Raw genomic sequence first — 15,542 nt, 5'->3', positions numbered from 1 at the left:
ACTTACTATAGGCTATGATAATGATTCTCAACCTTTGCACAATCAGTGATATGTCACTGTATCTCCTGGGGACATACTGGAGAGGACTTTCATGGGGACAAAAGTAGTAGGTCTGGGGCCCTGAGAGATAAGGGCCTCACTCCTCCACAGCCCTGGTGAGCTCAGAGAGGCAGTGCAGTGTGGTGTGGAGGTTGAAGAGGAAGGACTATCAAGACACGCTAATTACCCAGCATGTCAGGTGAGGAGGAGGCCATACGACTAGGAGGGCGAGGCCAACAGGGAACACAGGAAGGGGACTTCTGCATGCCCAGACCACACACCAAGGAGAAAGAGTAATGCAAGACTGTAAGTTACCTTGGCCACACACAGTTTGCAGCCCGAGATTCACTCACTCAGTGCACAACTTAATCTGACCACAATGAGTAAGCAGCATGAGCAGGGAAGGAAATTACCAGAGAAGAAACTTTAAGGGGAAGGCTGGAGTTTCGTGGATCGTTAGATTAGTCAGCTTCTACCATTCTCCATCTCATTTGTTCTCCTGATATTGATAGTAAAATATGATTGAGATAACTTATATTAGAAACATTCCCAACTCTGGGAAACTAAACTCTGCAGGAAAGGTTACTTACTCTGTGTTTCATATTTTTCTGTCTATCCCCATTCACTGTGACCTTACCCCACTGTGCTGTGCCCTGCCTGCTGCTGTGCACCCACCATCAACACTTCCACTGTCTGTCTCTGTTCTCTGTCTTGTGCTTACTACCACTTGCATCCAACCTCAGCTTGCTGTCCACCTGTCCAAACAAAGAGAGTGGAAAGCACGACGTCGTGACATACTAAGACTATTTTTAAAATGCAACGTGTTGCTACATACTGTTTGGCAAAAAATGAGGCAGAGGCTATGAACAGTATTAAATAATTTGTACTTGCTGTGTAACATAATTTAGGCAGTACGCAAATTATACTCCTAAACATTTTCTATAAAGTTTAGTCAATAGCTAATTTTAAACATAAATACCTCCCGAATTACAATTTTTCTATTCTCTAAAGGTAGTATTACACAGCACCCTCTCCAACCCAGCAGCTTCAAGACAATTAAAAAAAAATTTTTTTTTAATGTTTTTATCTATGTTTGAGACGGAGAGAGACATAGCATGAACAGAGGAGGGTCAGATAGCGAGGGAGACACAGAATCTGACGCAGGCTCCAGGCTCTGAGCTGTCAGTCAGCACAGAACACCATGCGGAGCCCGAACTCATGGACTGTGAGATTATGACCCGAGCTGAAGTCGGACACTTAACCGACTGAGCCACCCAGGCGCCCCTAAGACAATTTTTTTTAAAGTGCTGCCTATATCACTTAAAAAGTCAGTAGGTTATACCACTGATACTGTTTTATTTCTAAAATTACATTTGTTAGTATAGCTCTTAAACATCTTGACAATATGCGGCATGGTATTTATTTACACGACTTGTCTTTTGTGTCTTTCTTTAATCAAAAAGAAATCTCTTTTTTCCCTTAGATTTTGATGTAGATTATGAATCCAGGTAAAAAAGAATGAGGAGGACTAGGGTCTGATTTAGTCTTTGACATTTAATAAGGAATTCAAAACAATAACTTTTTAGAGACTAAATGCTACGGTAGATAAAAATAAAATTTTTGGGAAAAATATATGAATATAACTTTATTTTCCATGACAATTTAAATAATGATTATTCAAACATATGGATAATTATTTATTTGTATTTTCTCAAATCCCTGAAAATCTCAAATTCTTGACATTCATGCTGTGGGAAAGCTTAAAATCAGTCACTATAATAATAAAGAACACAAACATTTCCTTTTCTGATTAGACTTAGGCTCAACATTCCTTACCCTAAAATGTAACCAACTGTCAGAATATTACAGTGATATTCTAATATTTCATCAGGCCAATATAGCAGGGAAATCTGTTGATTTCATAAGGTGTTCTAACAGCTAAATGAATGTTGTCTAAGAGAAAAACCACCTCTGGACAGGCATAGGACCATTTTCTCCTCCAGTGGTTCAGCATCCTTCTCAATAAGATATTCATGAGGAAGCCATGAAATGTATTAAATCAGAGGTGGTTTCCTACGATATACATCTAGACAACATAAAACATCTAGAAAAAGCTGACATATTCATTTAGCTGCCTACAAATTTCCAAAAGTTACCTTAGAACAGTCAAGGGCACTTGGGTGGCTCAGTCAGTTAAGCATTTGACTCTTGATTTTGGCTCAGGTCATGATCTCACAGTTTCGGGAGTTCAAGCCCCACATTGGACCCTGTGCTGACAAGCGCAGAATCTGCTTGAGATTCTCTCTCTCTGCCTCTCCCCTGCTTGCACTCTCTCTTTCTCAAAAACAAAAAATAACAAACTTAAAAAAAAGAATAGTCAAAATGAAACTTTTAAAGTTTTAACCTGAATACTGAAATGGGAATGGCTATAATGCAGTGACTAATTCAGGTGTATATTTTTAAAAGGAGAAGAGAAAATCCAAATAAGAGGCACCAATGCCAACTCACACATCTCTGCTGCGTCGAACTTCATCCTGCTCTTTGGACTGGCGGCGGCGCTGTCTGGCAGATGTGGAAGAAGACGCTGATGATGTTCCAGACTCTGAGTCCTCTGAACTTTGGCCTCCAGGGCCATTAACATCAAAAAGATGCTGCTCTACGGCTGACCGGATGGTTCTTTCTAAGAGTCTAATAAAAAAAGAATACAGAGTCACTCAAGGTAATCAAATTTATCAATGATTGTCTTTAAAAGTTTGTATCTCTAATTTTGGAAAATCTGTATTTCCAATGGTAGATCTACTATAGTTTCATGAACAGAGATAGCATATGAGACATCTCAAAATATCTGTATCGTGTGTTAAAGATAAAACCCAACCTAACAAATCCTACCAATTTGATAACCGTGTTTCTCATCTCTGTAGGTCCAGGATTACTGAAATGCTCACAGCAAGTCTAGCAACAGTTATCAGAGGCCATCAGGAAATAAGGGTCATTTATATAAGGCAGAATGAGGAAATATTTTTTTTCCTCATAGAATAAGAATAGACCTATTCTTATAAGGGTGAGTTCCTCCAGATGTCATACCAGTTCTTTAGAGGAAGGCAGTATGGTTTGTGAAGCAAACTGGCACAAATAATTTTATGATGGCTATTATCTATTTAGAATCCCTTTAAGATAAAATTATGCAGGGAATAATGCTATTAAAAAGGAATACCTCACGAGAACAATTACTACTTAGAATAGCAAAATCTTTCTGAACCTCCATTAAATTAAATTGTGATGTATACAGTTGAAGCTGCATTCATGCAAACATCCCAATACTCATTACTGAAGATGGTAGGATAGATTTCCTTTGTCCAACATGAATAAATACTTCAGTACAGGGGCTAAAAAGAGTGCATGATGGGATAGATAAGGTATCCCTCTAAAGCTGTATAATCTTTCAATGTGTCCAAACTTCTTTTATCACCACACTATTTAATTCTAAATAGCTGGCATGGAAAATTCTAAACATATTCTCCTCAAACCACATTTTTCTGCACTTGAAAAAAGAATCACATCCAAACTCATCAAATGGTACACATTAAGTATGTATAGTTTTTTGTGTCTCAATAAAGCTATTAGAAAATTTAAAAGAACCATGTACATAGTTTTAAAATGTTCAGATTAAGAAAAAAACATTTGCTTAAATAAAATGGGTTTTAAGAAATTTAAGAACTTCAGATTTTCCAAATGTAGTTTTCTACCAGATGCATAGTAATTTCATTAAAACTATTTGTAGACATTGAACAAGTATAGTCTAACTTGGGCATTAGAACTTTTATATTTAGAACTCCATATCCCAATGATTCAAGATTACCTAACAGTGGCACACAGGGATGTCAGTGAATTAATATGTACATACAAACCCATCCCACACCTTTTCCAAACTATGTAAGATATAAAAGAAGTAAAGGTTGTCAGGAAACACATAAGCAAGAACACATCAGTCTTGGTATAATTGCGGAATCTCTTTAAAATTCACAAAGCTAAGAGAGGTCAGTCCTGCCCTCTCACTGCTTCTTTACCTAACAAAGAAGAAAAAAAAATCCCAATTTATCCTGTTGGATCCAAATTCATACTAACTAGTGCTTTTTTAAATTCTCTCTACCTCCTTATCACATCTTCCCTCCTTTTCTGCCTGATCCCTGTTGATGGAAGATGCTCTAAAAAGGCCCATTTATGTCTCAGCAAGGAAGGAAGGAAGGAAGGTGTGTTGGAAAGTCTTTGAGCAAGAAACTATTTATAAATATTTATTTAGTGCCTAATATACATCAGGCACTTTTCTGTATGTTAGGGATACAGCCATGAATATGACAGAGAAGACCCCTGTGTTTATGGAGCTTTTGTTGCTGCTATGAGGCAAGATGGGTAATAAACAAATCGTGAAATTTCAGATGATGATAAATTCCCTCCAAAATGGAGTCCAGGATTGGAGAGTGACTGTGGATAGTCAGGGATGGCTTCTCGGACGAGAGGACATTGGAACAAAAAAGTGAACTATAGGAAAATTATCGGCCAGGCTGAAAAACAGCCAGTACAAGGGCTCTGTGGCAAATATACGCTTGGCCTATTCCAGAAAGAGAAGGTCACGAGGTTGCAGCATAATGAGCAATCTAGTCAGAGAGGTAGGCAAGGGCAGGTAACTGGAGTTTAGATTTTAGACCATGTGCAATTGGTGGCCTGAGGGAAAAAAAAGGCAGATGATGGACATAATCAACAGAACACTATTGCTGCCCTGTGGAGAAAGGATTTGTTGCCATCATTAATTTGTTTTTGATTCTGTGTCCCTATTGGGCTGTAAAGTCCCTGAAGGCAGAGCCCAAAGCTTATCTGACATTACACACTTAACACTCTGCTTGGCATAGTGCAGGTACTCAATAAATGCTGGCTGATTAAACATTATGAGGGAAGAAGAAAAGATACTGTTACTACTTTAGCCTTTAATGACATCCTTCATTGCAAGACACCTCCCCCAACACACATTTTGCAAATATTAATAGACTCTGACATTATTTTGACTGAAGCAAACATCTTGCATGTTCAAACGGTTGAGTCGTCTCTAGTCACACACCCACACAGAAGCTCAAACAGGAACACTTCTTATTTAGTCCTCTTCTCTGGTTTTAAAAATAATCATTGGTTGCTTACTGTATTAATTTCCCAATACGATACACCATTAGAGTAGCTTTTTTTCTGTTTGATAAATGCGAAAGGAGGGGAAAAACCCCAATCCAAAAAACTTACTCTCCAGTTGTTGAAACATTGCTGACTTGGGATACATGCGTACTGTGGAAAAGAAGCACAAAGAAATAAAGTCAGATTAGAGCACAGAGACTGTGAACCCAATGTCTGAAGGGGATTCCAGGCTGAAAGTATCAGCCAGACTCTGTTCTCTATACAACGTTTAACCATCCACTGACAGATGCTGATTTTCACTTATTTCTAGAATTAGAGGATGGCCCTGGGTGTTTACTCCTGAAAGGTGCTTCCCTCTGCCCCTCCATTTTAAAGATGTCTATGACATAGAGTTCTAAAGTGATCTTTACAAACCATCTCTACCTTCTAACCCTACCACCATGGTTCTAGTTCAGGGTCTTTTCATTTTCCCAAAATGTTAATACAATGTTGCTGACTGCCTTCCTGCTACCAACTCTACCCATTCCTGGCGCTCCCCAGCCCAAATCTGGTCCCTCCTTGTCCACCTCCTCCAGACGTGCATACAGAAGCAGCTTTCTAAAGCTGCTCTGAACATGCAGACAGCAGCAGGAACCACAGGGGACAGAGAAGAAGGAAGCAACACTGGTTTCTACAGGACTATTTCTAAGCCATTTTTTCTTCTGAAGTTCCTCAAGATGGAGAATCCCTCAAGCTCTACAATGTTTCATCTCAACACCTAATTTACAGCCCTTTTATTGAGCATTTATAAACTCCTTCTACCTCCCCATTTTATCCAAAGCCTGAATTCCTTCAAAAACATTACAAAGTAGTCAAACGTTAAGTGGAACAGTGGGATTATAGAACACTACCTGATCAGCGCACTCTGGAACTTCTCCCCTCTTGCTTGCACCCTGTGTTCATACAACCACAGTGAGGGTTGAAGCTAGCAAATACTTTAGCAGCATCAATACCAAGACTTTCTCACAGTCAGCCTTCCAGTGCTTAGTCAGCTTCTAAATCAAGATTCAAAAGTCTGCTTAAAAGAAAATCCTTCATGCTTATCAAACTACAGTTTTACATAACAGACAAAACAGTGCCCTTTTTTCCTCATTCTTTGTAGAAGACACCTGAAGAAAATGACAGTCCTTAATGACCAATACTGATGGCAGCCTTTCAAGCACCCCAAACATCCTATGTGCTATGCAATTTTCAACATACAAAATTGATTTTTTAAACCACCTGTTGGGTTTTTCTTCTATGTACATGTGTATCTCATCTCTTTCCATTCTGAATCTAAGTGCCTCAAGGGACGGTATGACACTTCTCCTTTACTGCTATTATGCTCCCTGCCATTACCACTATCATCAGACAGAGCTTAGCACTTATTATCCCAGAGGTGATCAACACTCACTCTTCAGCCCAGAGAATTTCCTTTAAAAAAGCCATAGCTATTTTCACGGCCACAAACCACAGTCAAATCCCGGAAGAGACACAAAAAATAATGCTATCGTTCACAAGGGAAACTGATGTGAAAAATCGCAACAAATGAACAAATGAACAAATAAATACACACTAACACTTACTGAGTACTTAGTATGTTTCAGACACTGTGCTAAGTATTTTGTACATAGATTTTCTTGTTTGCTGTTTACGATAGCTCCCTGAGGTAGGTACTATTGTTTTCTCAATTTTCAGATGAAGAGGTTAGAGGTTAAGAAACTTGCCCACAGTGACAGAGCCAAGAAGTAGATGAGCTGGAATTTGAACCAAGAAAGTTTTAGCTCAGAGTCTAAGCTTTTAATCACCACACCAGACGTTCAATCCATCACTAACTAGAAGAAAAACTCACTAGAATCATCTTTGTAGATGGAGGCTTGGACTTAGGTATTTTACTTTGCTTTTAATCACAACCATTTTTTATCTGCTTCACAATGCCTGTTATTCACAGTGGTTCCCAGGTTACATAACCAATAATATATCCTTTGCTGTTCTCTGTCCTTAACTGGAACAGGCAGTTCCTGCTTTTGATGCTTTGTGGCTCACCCTCTGTAAAGTCAACACTGTATAATTAACTCCTGCATTTCACTTCTCAATGCAGTTGCACAACCTTAGTTTTGGGAACATGGACCAATGTGAATGATGACTCCAGGAGAATACAGAAGAGGGAGAAAATGTGGATCTGCTAGATGCTAAAAATATTCCAAAGACATGTAAGTATAATCAGCCAATTAGTCCTCCAGGCCATCTCAGAATGAGGAGATGTACATCCTTTCTTCTCTTCTACATACTTTTAACCTGAACTTCTTTTTGCTTATTAAAGCACACACTGATGTTTTTATGTTCCTTTTGGGGGGCTGGGGGCCAGGGCACAAAAAGAAAGGTGAGGAAGAAAGAGACAAGAAAATGACATCAAGTAGAACCAGGTTTTGAGATTACTAACTGAGGAAGTGCTTCTCAAACATTAAGGCATAGCTGAATCACCTAGGAGCTTGTTTACAAACAGACTCTCCTTCAATAGTCTAGGTCTCAGGAAGGGGACTGCCTTTCTAACAAATTGTACAGTGATTCTAAGGCTGCTGATTTGTGTAAGACACTGATTAGCAAAGCTGTAATTCCCTGCAACTCAAATTCTTTAAGACTTCAATTACTTGGATATCACAATAGCTATTTTTAAACTTTCTAATCTAAGTAATGAGGGTATGAGTTGGAAAACTTAGGCTAGCATAAGTGAATAAAAGGCAACATGTCAAAATTTCCCTCGTAGCTTGTAACCTAAGCCATGTAAATCAGTCTTGTAAAATTTATTTATTTATTTTCAATGTTTATTTATTTTTGTGAGGCAGAGACAGAGTGCCAGTGGGGAAGGGCAGAGAGAGAGAGAGAGAGAGAGAGACAGAATCTGAAGCAGGCTCCAGGCTCTGAGCTGTTAACACAGAGTCTGATGCAGGGCTCAAACTCGTGAGCCACGAGATCATGACCTGAGCCAAAGTCGGCCTCTTGACCAAATGAGCTAGTCAGGTGCGCCCAAATCAATCTTTTTTTTCTTTTTAATGTTTATTTACTGATTTTTGAGAGAGAGTGTGTGCACAAGTGGGGGAAGGGCAGAGAGAGACACACACAGATCCCAAGCAGGCTCCATGCTGTCAGCAGAGAGCCCAATGTGGGGCTCGAACCTACGAACCATGAGATCAAGACTTCAGCTGAAAAAAAGAGCCAGATGTTCAACTGACTGAGGCCACCCAGGCACCCCAACATAAATCAGTCTTAAAGAGCCATTTTCAGAATGCAAAATAAATGAATAAATCAATAACAAAAACAAGTAATTAAATCATATTCAATTTTGCTTATATATTGATCTTAGGTCAAATTTATGATAATTTAGTTTCTTCAACATTCCTTTGGAAGTTTTGGTATACTTAGCATACCCATGTTTTCATGTTTTTAAAACAGAATTTGCGTAAAGCAAGTATTCTGAGAAGAGAATATTTTCCATTGGAAATCAAAAAAGGGAAGTTCTGGTCTCAGCTCTGCAGTTAATGAGCTGAAATCATACATTGTCAGTTAGCCTGGCTGTTTGGATTGGTTTCTTCCTACAGAAAATGAAAGGCTTGGCTACTGATCTCTGTGGTTTTCTTTTAGCTCTAAAAGTTTACTTCCCTAAAGTTTAAATCATTACAAAAGGTTATAACTGCATAATGTTTTATGATAGTTTCGGTCATAGTTATGGTTTATTAAATACCAATATGGCTTTGGTGAGGTATCCAAACACCTCTATAGTTCCTGTGGGATAATTCACCACTAACAAGATTTCTAAGAATATTTAATGACAGAAATAGGGGTTATATTTCCATAGCTATAATTGACTCATGAAGGTAATTCTAAGACACTGATAAGAGAACAATAAGCAAATAAGCTAAAGTGAAAGATTTCCTTCAAGCCACATGTAGCCTGTTTTTTATCCTCTGCAGAAAGCTAAGAATAATGAATTCTTTCAGAGCCCTTTGCTAACAAAATTTCTTACCATGCAATATAAACACTTGAATATGGAAGAGATCATATCATAATGTTGATAAAACAAGTATTCAAAACTGAAAGAGGGGCACCTGGGTGGTTCAGGCAGTTAAGCATGTGACTCTTGATTTTGGCTCAGGTCATCATCTCACATTGGTGAGATGGAGTCCCCCTATGGGCTCTGCGTTGACAGCCACAGACAGAGCCTGCTTGGGATTCTCTCTCTGCCCCCTCCCCACCATGTATGGGCATGCTTTCTCTCTCAAAATAAGCAAACATTAAAAAAAAAAAAACCTGAAAGAAATAAGCTTATATGCAGACGCCAGCACTATGGACAATTTCATTACCCAAGCCTGCTGTAAGCGACAGTGCAACTGCATTCACTATTGGTATAGTTATTTAAAATAGATTCTAAGCCTACTCTGCAATACATTCTAAATTTTTTTTAATGTTTATTTATTTTTGAGAGAGAGAGAGTGAGTGAGCGAGAGGAAGAGGGACAGAGAGAGAGGGAGACACAGAATCTGAAGCAGGCTCCAGGCTCCGAGCTGTCAGCACAGAGCCTGATGCGGGGCTCGAACCCACAAACTGTGAGATCATGACCTGAGCCAAAGTCAGATGTTTAACTAACTGAGACACCCAGGTGCCCCTGCAATATATTCTATGACATACTTAAATATATTTAGTCCGTATCTCTATTAACAAACCTCAAACTACATTTCTGGAAGCTGAATATGCTCAACAATATTAGTCTATAAATTTGCATGTGATAAGATGCACAGAATGCCTGTTGACAAGTGATTTTCTAATTAGAGCTCTTGGTCTGAAATAAAGAAATCTACATATAAAAAGAATGAAGTTTCAATTCTACTAAAATCCGACATCTTGAAAGAGCATGTGTTCTCTTTTTCTGTATGTTCTCTTACTTCAGTGTGTTTTCTTTTCTGTGGTATATAAATCTGAAGCAGGCTCCAGGCTCTGAGCTGTCAGCACAGAGCCGATGTGGAGTTCAAACTCACGAGCTGTGAGATCATGACCTGAGCCGAAGTTGGACGCTTAACTGACTGAGCCACCCAGGTGCCCCTAATGAATAAGGATATAAAAGACAATTAAGTGATATTTAATTCAGCCTAAGCATGAAGATCATGTAACTAATCAAAATAGCATCAAGCCCCTAATTTGTCTATTTAAGAGAATACACTATTTTTAGTATTATTTTAAAATACTAAAACAGTTGATATGCAGCGTCAACATTATAAGATGAATCTAATGTTATTTCTTGCAATTGCAGAACAGATTTCTAATTAAAGCTTTAACCATTGTCTTCAGTGGACAGTGTCATACAATAAAACAAATACACTTGATCTTCGGTGTTTATTCACTTTAAATTTTAGCTATTATTATATGTAGAAATTAATGGAGCATTTATAGGTGCTCAACTTTGACAAAAATTGTATCACTGTTTTGTGGTGGTGTTACAGATAGTTCGGATTTAAAAGGCCTCACCTTTTTGGTTTTAAATCATATACTATGCATATAATACTAGAACATAAATTGAAAACATACTACATGGATATGAGTCAGTAGGAGGAAAATATTTATCCTCATACTTTATCAAGTATGTTTATCAAGTATGTTTATCAAGTATGTTTATCAAACATTACACTTCCTAGTCCCTTAAATATTAGGATTGATTTGAAGAAAAAAAAATTATTCTTCATTCCTGTATTTTCATAATCTATTAAGTAATTTCTAACAAATTAAAGAGAGTCCATCAAAATACTGAAATACTCACTTTTCTGTTCAGGCCCTAATTATTGGAGTCTTTAGTTTTACATATTTAGCATGTTTTTGCATAAAAAGAAATTCAGTTTTAGTTTTTTGACCAGGGCCTTTATAAAGCAAAATTATGAATGAAATGGATAGTTCACTATGTATACTCCTTTACAGATAAGTTTACACAGCTCTGATTCTCTCTCATTTAATCTGGCTTCAGAGTGTGTCCTTAATACAGACATAATCCTCATTCTCAAATAATGCTATTCATATACATCTTTGGCTATACATCTAGTTATTTTCTTAGAATTAGAACAGATTACTTGATTTTTGGATCCAAATGGAATTTTCTTCAATTTTTTTTGAGAGAGAGAGAGAGAGAGAGAGAGAGAGAGCAAGAGAACACACATGAAAGAGAGAGCATGGGAGAGGGAGAGAGAATCTTAAGCAGGCTCCACCCTCAGTGCAGAGCCCTGACTTGGGCTCACAACCCTGAGATCATGACCTGAGCTGAAATCAAGAGTTAGACATTTAACCTAAAAAGGCACCCAGGAGCCCCTTCTTCTCAAAATTTATTTTTTATTTCTATATTTTCAGGTTTATTAGTATGAAATTGCAAGTAGTCTCTGATCTTTTAAAAACTACTACATACCTTGACTGCAAATTTCAATTTGGATTATTAGGATTGTTCCATTTTTTCTCAAGTTTATTAGAGGCTTTTCTCTATTTTTAATATTTTTCAACGTTTATTTATTTTTAAGAGAGAGAGAGAGAGAGAGAGCATGCGCGCGAGCGGGGGAGGGGCAGAGAGAGAGAGGGAGACAGAATCCGAAGCAGGCTCCAAGCTCTGACCTGTCAACACAGAGCCCGATGCAGGGCTTGAACTCACAAGCTGTGAGACCATGACCTGAGCTGAAGTTGCACTTAACCAACTGAGCCACCCATGTGCCCCAGAGAGGTTTTTCTCTTTTAAAATTTTCATTTTTATTCCTAAAGAACCAGTTCCTAGATTCAAACATCAGTTCTGCTCTTTTCTCCGTTTCTTTTATTATTATTAAAACCTTCCAAATTTCTAAGAGGTTGCTTTTCTTCCTTTATATGGTTTCTTATTCCGGTTGTATGGCTCATTTATTTTTAATCTTAAGAAGATGAAGTCACCTTTTAAAAAAGAGCTTAGAGGGGTTTCTGTCAGTTCAGTGTCAGACTTTGGCTTAGGTCATGATCCTGCAGTTCGTGGGTTCAAGCCCCACATCAGACTCTGTGCTGACAGCTCAGAGTCTGGAGCCTGCTTCAGATTCTGTCTCCCTCTCTCTCTGCCCTCTCCTGCTTGTGCTCTCTCTCTCAAAAATCAACATAAATTTTTTTTTTTCTAAAAGAGCTTAGAACTCACAAGTTTTCATACGTACTTTCCTCCTTTTTCTTATCAATAGTCTATACTAGTTTTTATTTTGTCTTTGAATTTTTTTCCTCCCTTTAGGAGAGTTTTCATTAGTTGATTGGGAATTTTTTGGTATTAATTACACTGTGGTTAGAAAACATGACTGTTAAAATTTCCACTTTTTGAGAACTTTCAGATACAGCTGAATAATTCTTTAGAAAGTAGCAGGAATGTTTGAGCCCTACTTGTATGGTGCAAAGTTTAGTATGTAATGCTCATTTTATTTTATTTTTTAAGTTTATTTATTTATTTTGAGAGAAAGAGAGAGAGCACGATTGAGGGAGGGACAGAGAGAGAGCACGAATAGGGGAGGGACAGAGAGGGAGGGAGAGAATACCAAGGAGGCTCCATGCTCAGCCCGATGTGGGGCTCGATCCCATGACCATGAGATCATGACCTGCACTAAAATCAAGTCGATGCCCAACAGACTGAGCACCCAGGCACCTCTGCAATGCTCATTTATTTTAAATCTCATTAATTATATCAGATACTATGCTATACTGTGTGCTATGTACTTGATAAAGTTTGTTATAGACATACAGTTTTATGTATAAGTTCTATACTTCAAATTTATTTGCCTGTTTATCCTTGTTAACTTGAGTTTAAATTTCTTTCATTTATTGCCTTGCTATTTTACACATGCTAATATATAACCTTTACGTGCTTAGTCATTTTGTTTGCTTGCTTGTTTTTATGAACAAGCTACTTTTATGAAGTAGCCTTCATGCCCAGCATGAAGCCCAGTGTGGGGCTTGAACTCATGACCCAGAGATGAAGACCTGAGCTGATCAAGAGTCAGATGCCTAACCAACTGAGCCACCCAGGCACCCTACAATTTTAGCTTTTATCAAAGAATTTGATCATTTACATTTGTTGTTATAGTTGATGTATTATTCTAGTTTTGTGTTTTTACTTTATGTTTTCTAATTTGGGAACTTCCTTTTCCTTTGATTTCTGTCTTTGCTCTTATCTTCTGGGGGTATTTGGATTATAGAAATCTTATAGAGATTTCCAATAGTGGTTTTTCTCATACCCATACATCCCTAATTATTATTTATCTCTGATTATTAAAACTAAAACACCTCCCCCAAACAAAACTCCCACTTCAATTAAAAAAAAAAAGAAAAAAAGGAAACTCTACCTTCTATGAAAGACAAGAAATTCAGAATGTTATTACTTTCTTTGCCCCTCCATCAATGATAGTTATCAAGTTTCTACTACTTTGTAATTCACCTCTCAATTAGATGGGCATAACCTTTGATTTCTACTTTTATTTCTATTAGTATGTTTGTTTTCTTAGAATCATAATTTTTAGGTTGGCTTTCCAATCTCTAACCTTCATATCTAGCATTATTTCTCCCAGTTTTTCTTATCTTTTTCCTTTCCATTTTGGAAGAGCTTTTCAAGTTTCTTTCTCATCACATACTTGATTTATTTTTTATGTTTTATTTTTTAATTAATTAATTTTTTTTAGTTTAGAGAGAGAATGTGAGCCAGGGAGAGGGGCAAAGAGAGAGAATCTTAAGTAGGTTTCATGCTCTGCTCAGAACCTGACACAGGGCTCATTCCCATGACTCTGGGATCATGACCTGAGCCGAACTCAAGCATCAGACATTCAACTGCTGAGCCACCGAGGCACCCTTGTGCTTGACTTATTTTTAATAATTTCTGCTCTCTATTGTTTCCCACGTAGTTTTTGAAATCTCTGCTAATACATTTCTAGGCTCCCTTCTCCTCATTTCAGTTATTCTTCTGTGTCCCTAGCCTTACAATTGTAAACCAATTTTCTCCTTACAGATTCCTACTTACATTTCACAGAGGGTTAGTCATGTCCTTGAGCATATTTTTGAGAAGATTAGTAATATTACTTTCAAGTTTTCCTCTGAATCATATAAAACGCAATTCTCTGCAATCTGTTTTTACATGGAGTCCTCAGAGCAAGTCATCCTTTCTCTTAGTTTGTAATTTTTCTTTATAGGCCCCAAATAGTTCTTCATGTTTTGTGGTTCTGAAGGAATCAATCATTCCAGGCACAGCTATTACCAACAACTTGGGTGGTAGATCATTCTTTATTTCATTGTCCCTTGGCTGTGGGTAGATGCCAGCTCATGAATTTAGATTTGAAGAGCCACCATATGAGTCTGCACTAGAATAATCTATAACGCTTAGATAGGTACACTTGCTAGTTGGTCCAATTTTCTAAGCTGGAGAATCAAGAATAAATTTGTACTTTGTGCAGTGTACTCTTCAAAACAGGCATTATGTCTAATAATCTTCCTGCCTTTATCCTCTTCTCAAATGCTTTAAGTGACTGAGTATCTCAGGAGGACCCCCTCTCCTTTCCATTGTTTTGTATACTAGACATTCTATCTTTGAAGAGATACTGACATAAAAAAACTAATGGGGGCAGAGAAGTGAAAAAGAATATGCAACTCAGCTCTGAATGGTTCAGAGAATAACTTTCTGTTCAGTAGGGGGAATGTCACTTGTTTTTCTGGTCAGTAGTAGACAAAGGAAGGAAGTCAACTAATTTTTTTTTTCCCCTTCCTTCTCTCTTTGTGACCATTTGTATTGTTTAGATAGTGGAGCGTGAAGTCTGTAAAGTAATAATAAGTTTCTCAGTCCATCCCACTGATGTGATCTTTGATATATGGTTTTCTTTATCATTGTTATAAAGCGATCTCTAGTTTTTGTCTTTAATATCATCATTACAATTTAAATGGGAATCTGGAAGTACTTCTATTAGGTAGAGCTAATCTTCTATTTGTTTAAATTAAAAGTTTAAATTAAATTCAAATCTGAAGTTCTTTTTAAAATTTATTTATTTTTAATGTTTGTTTATTTTTGAGACAGGGAGAGAGACAGACAGAGCATGAGTGGGGGAGAGGCAGAAAGAGATGGAGACACAGAATCCGAAGCAGGCTCCAGGCTCTGAGCTGTCAGTACAGAGCCCAACACGGGGCTCAAACCCAAGAACCGAGATCATGATCTGAACTGAAGTCTGACGCTTAACCAACTGAGCCACCCAGAGGCCCTGAGCTGTCAGTACAGAGCCCAACGTGGGGCTCGAACTCACAGA

The 15,542-nt window shown here is 37.8% G+C and overlaps 1 protein-coding gene across 9 annotated transcripts in view; it reads right to left on the bottom strand.

Moving 5' to 3' along the window:
• FAM13A (family with sequence similarity 13 member A) overlaps positions 1-15,542 on the bottom strand; it is a 374,625-nt gene that overhangs the window by 82,285 nt on the left and 276,798 nt on the right. For 7 of the 9 annotated variants that reach the window (XM_058721927.1, XM_058721926.1, XM_058721925.1 and 4 more), the window contains 2 exons: positions 5,326-5,367; positions 2,548-2,727 (listed from right to left, as the gene is read on the bottom strand). In XM_058721927.1, coding sequence (XP_058577910.1) covers positions 2,548-2,727; positions 5,326-5,367 — 222 coding nt within the window. The remainder of the gene's footprint in view (positions 1-2,547; positions 2,728-5,325; positions 5,368-15,542) is intronic. The other 2 variants (XM_058721921.1, XM_058721929.1) reach the window with 1 other exon arrangement.

This window comes from Neofelis nebulosa, chromosome 3, assembly GCF_028018385.1.
Source record: "Neofelis nebulosa isolate mNeoNeb1 chromosome 3, mNeoNeb1.pri, whole genome shotgun sequence".
Lineage (NCBI taxonomy): Eukaryota > Metazoa > Chordata > Mammalia > Carnivora > Felidae > Neofelis > Neofelis nebulosa.
Note: the sequence above shows the minus strand (reverse complement) of the source record. Positions and strands in the feature narration are given on the sequence as shown.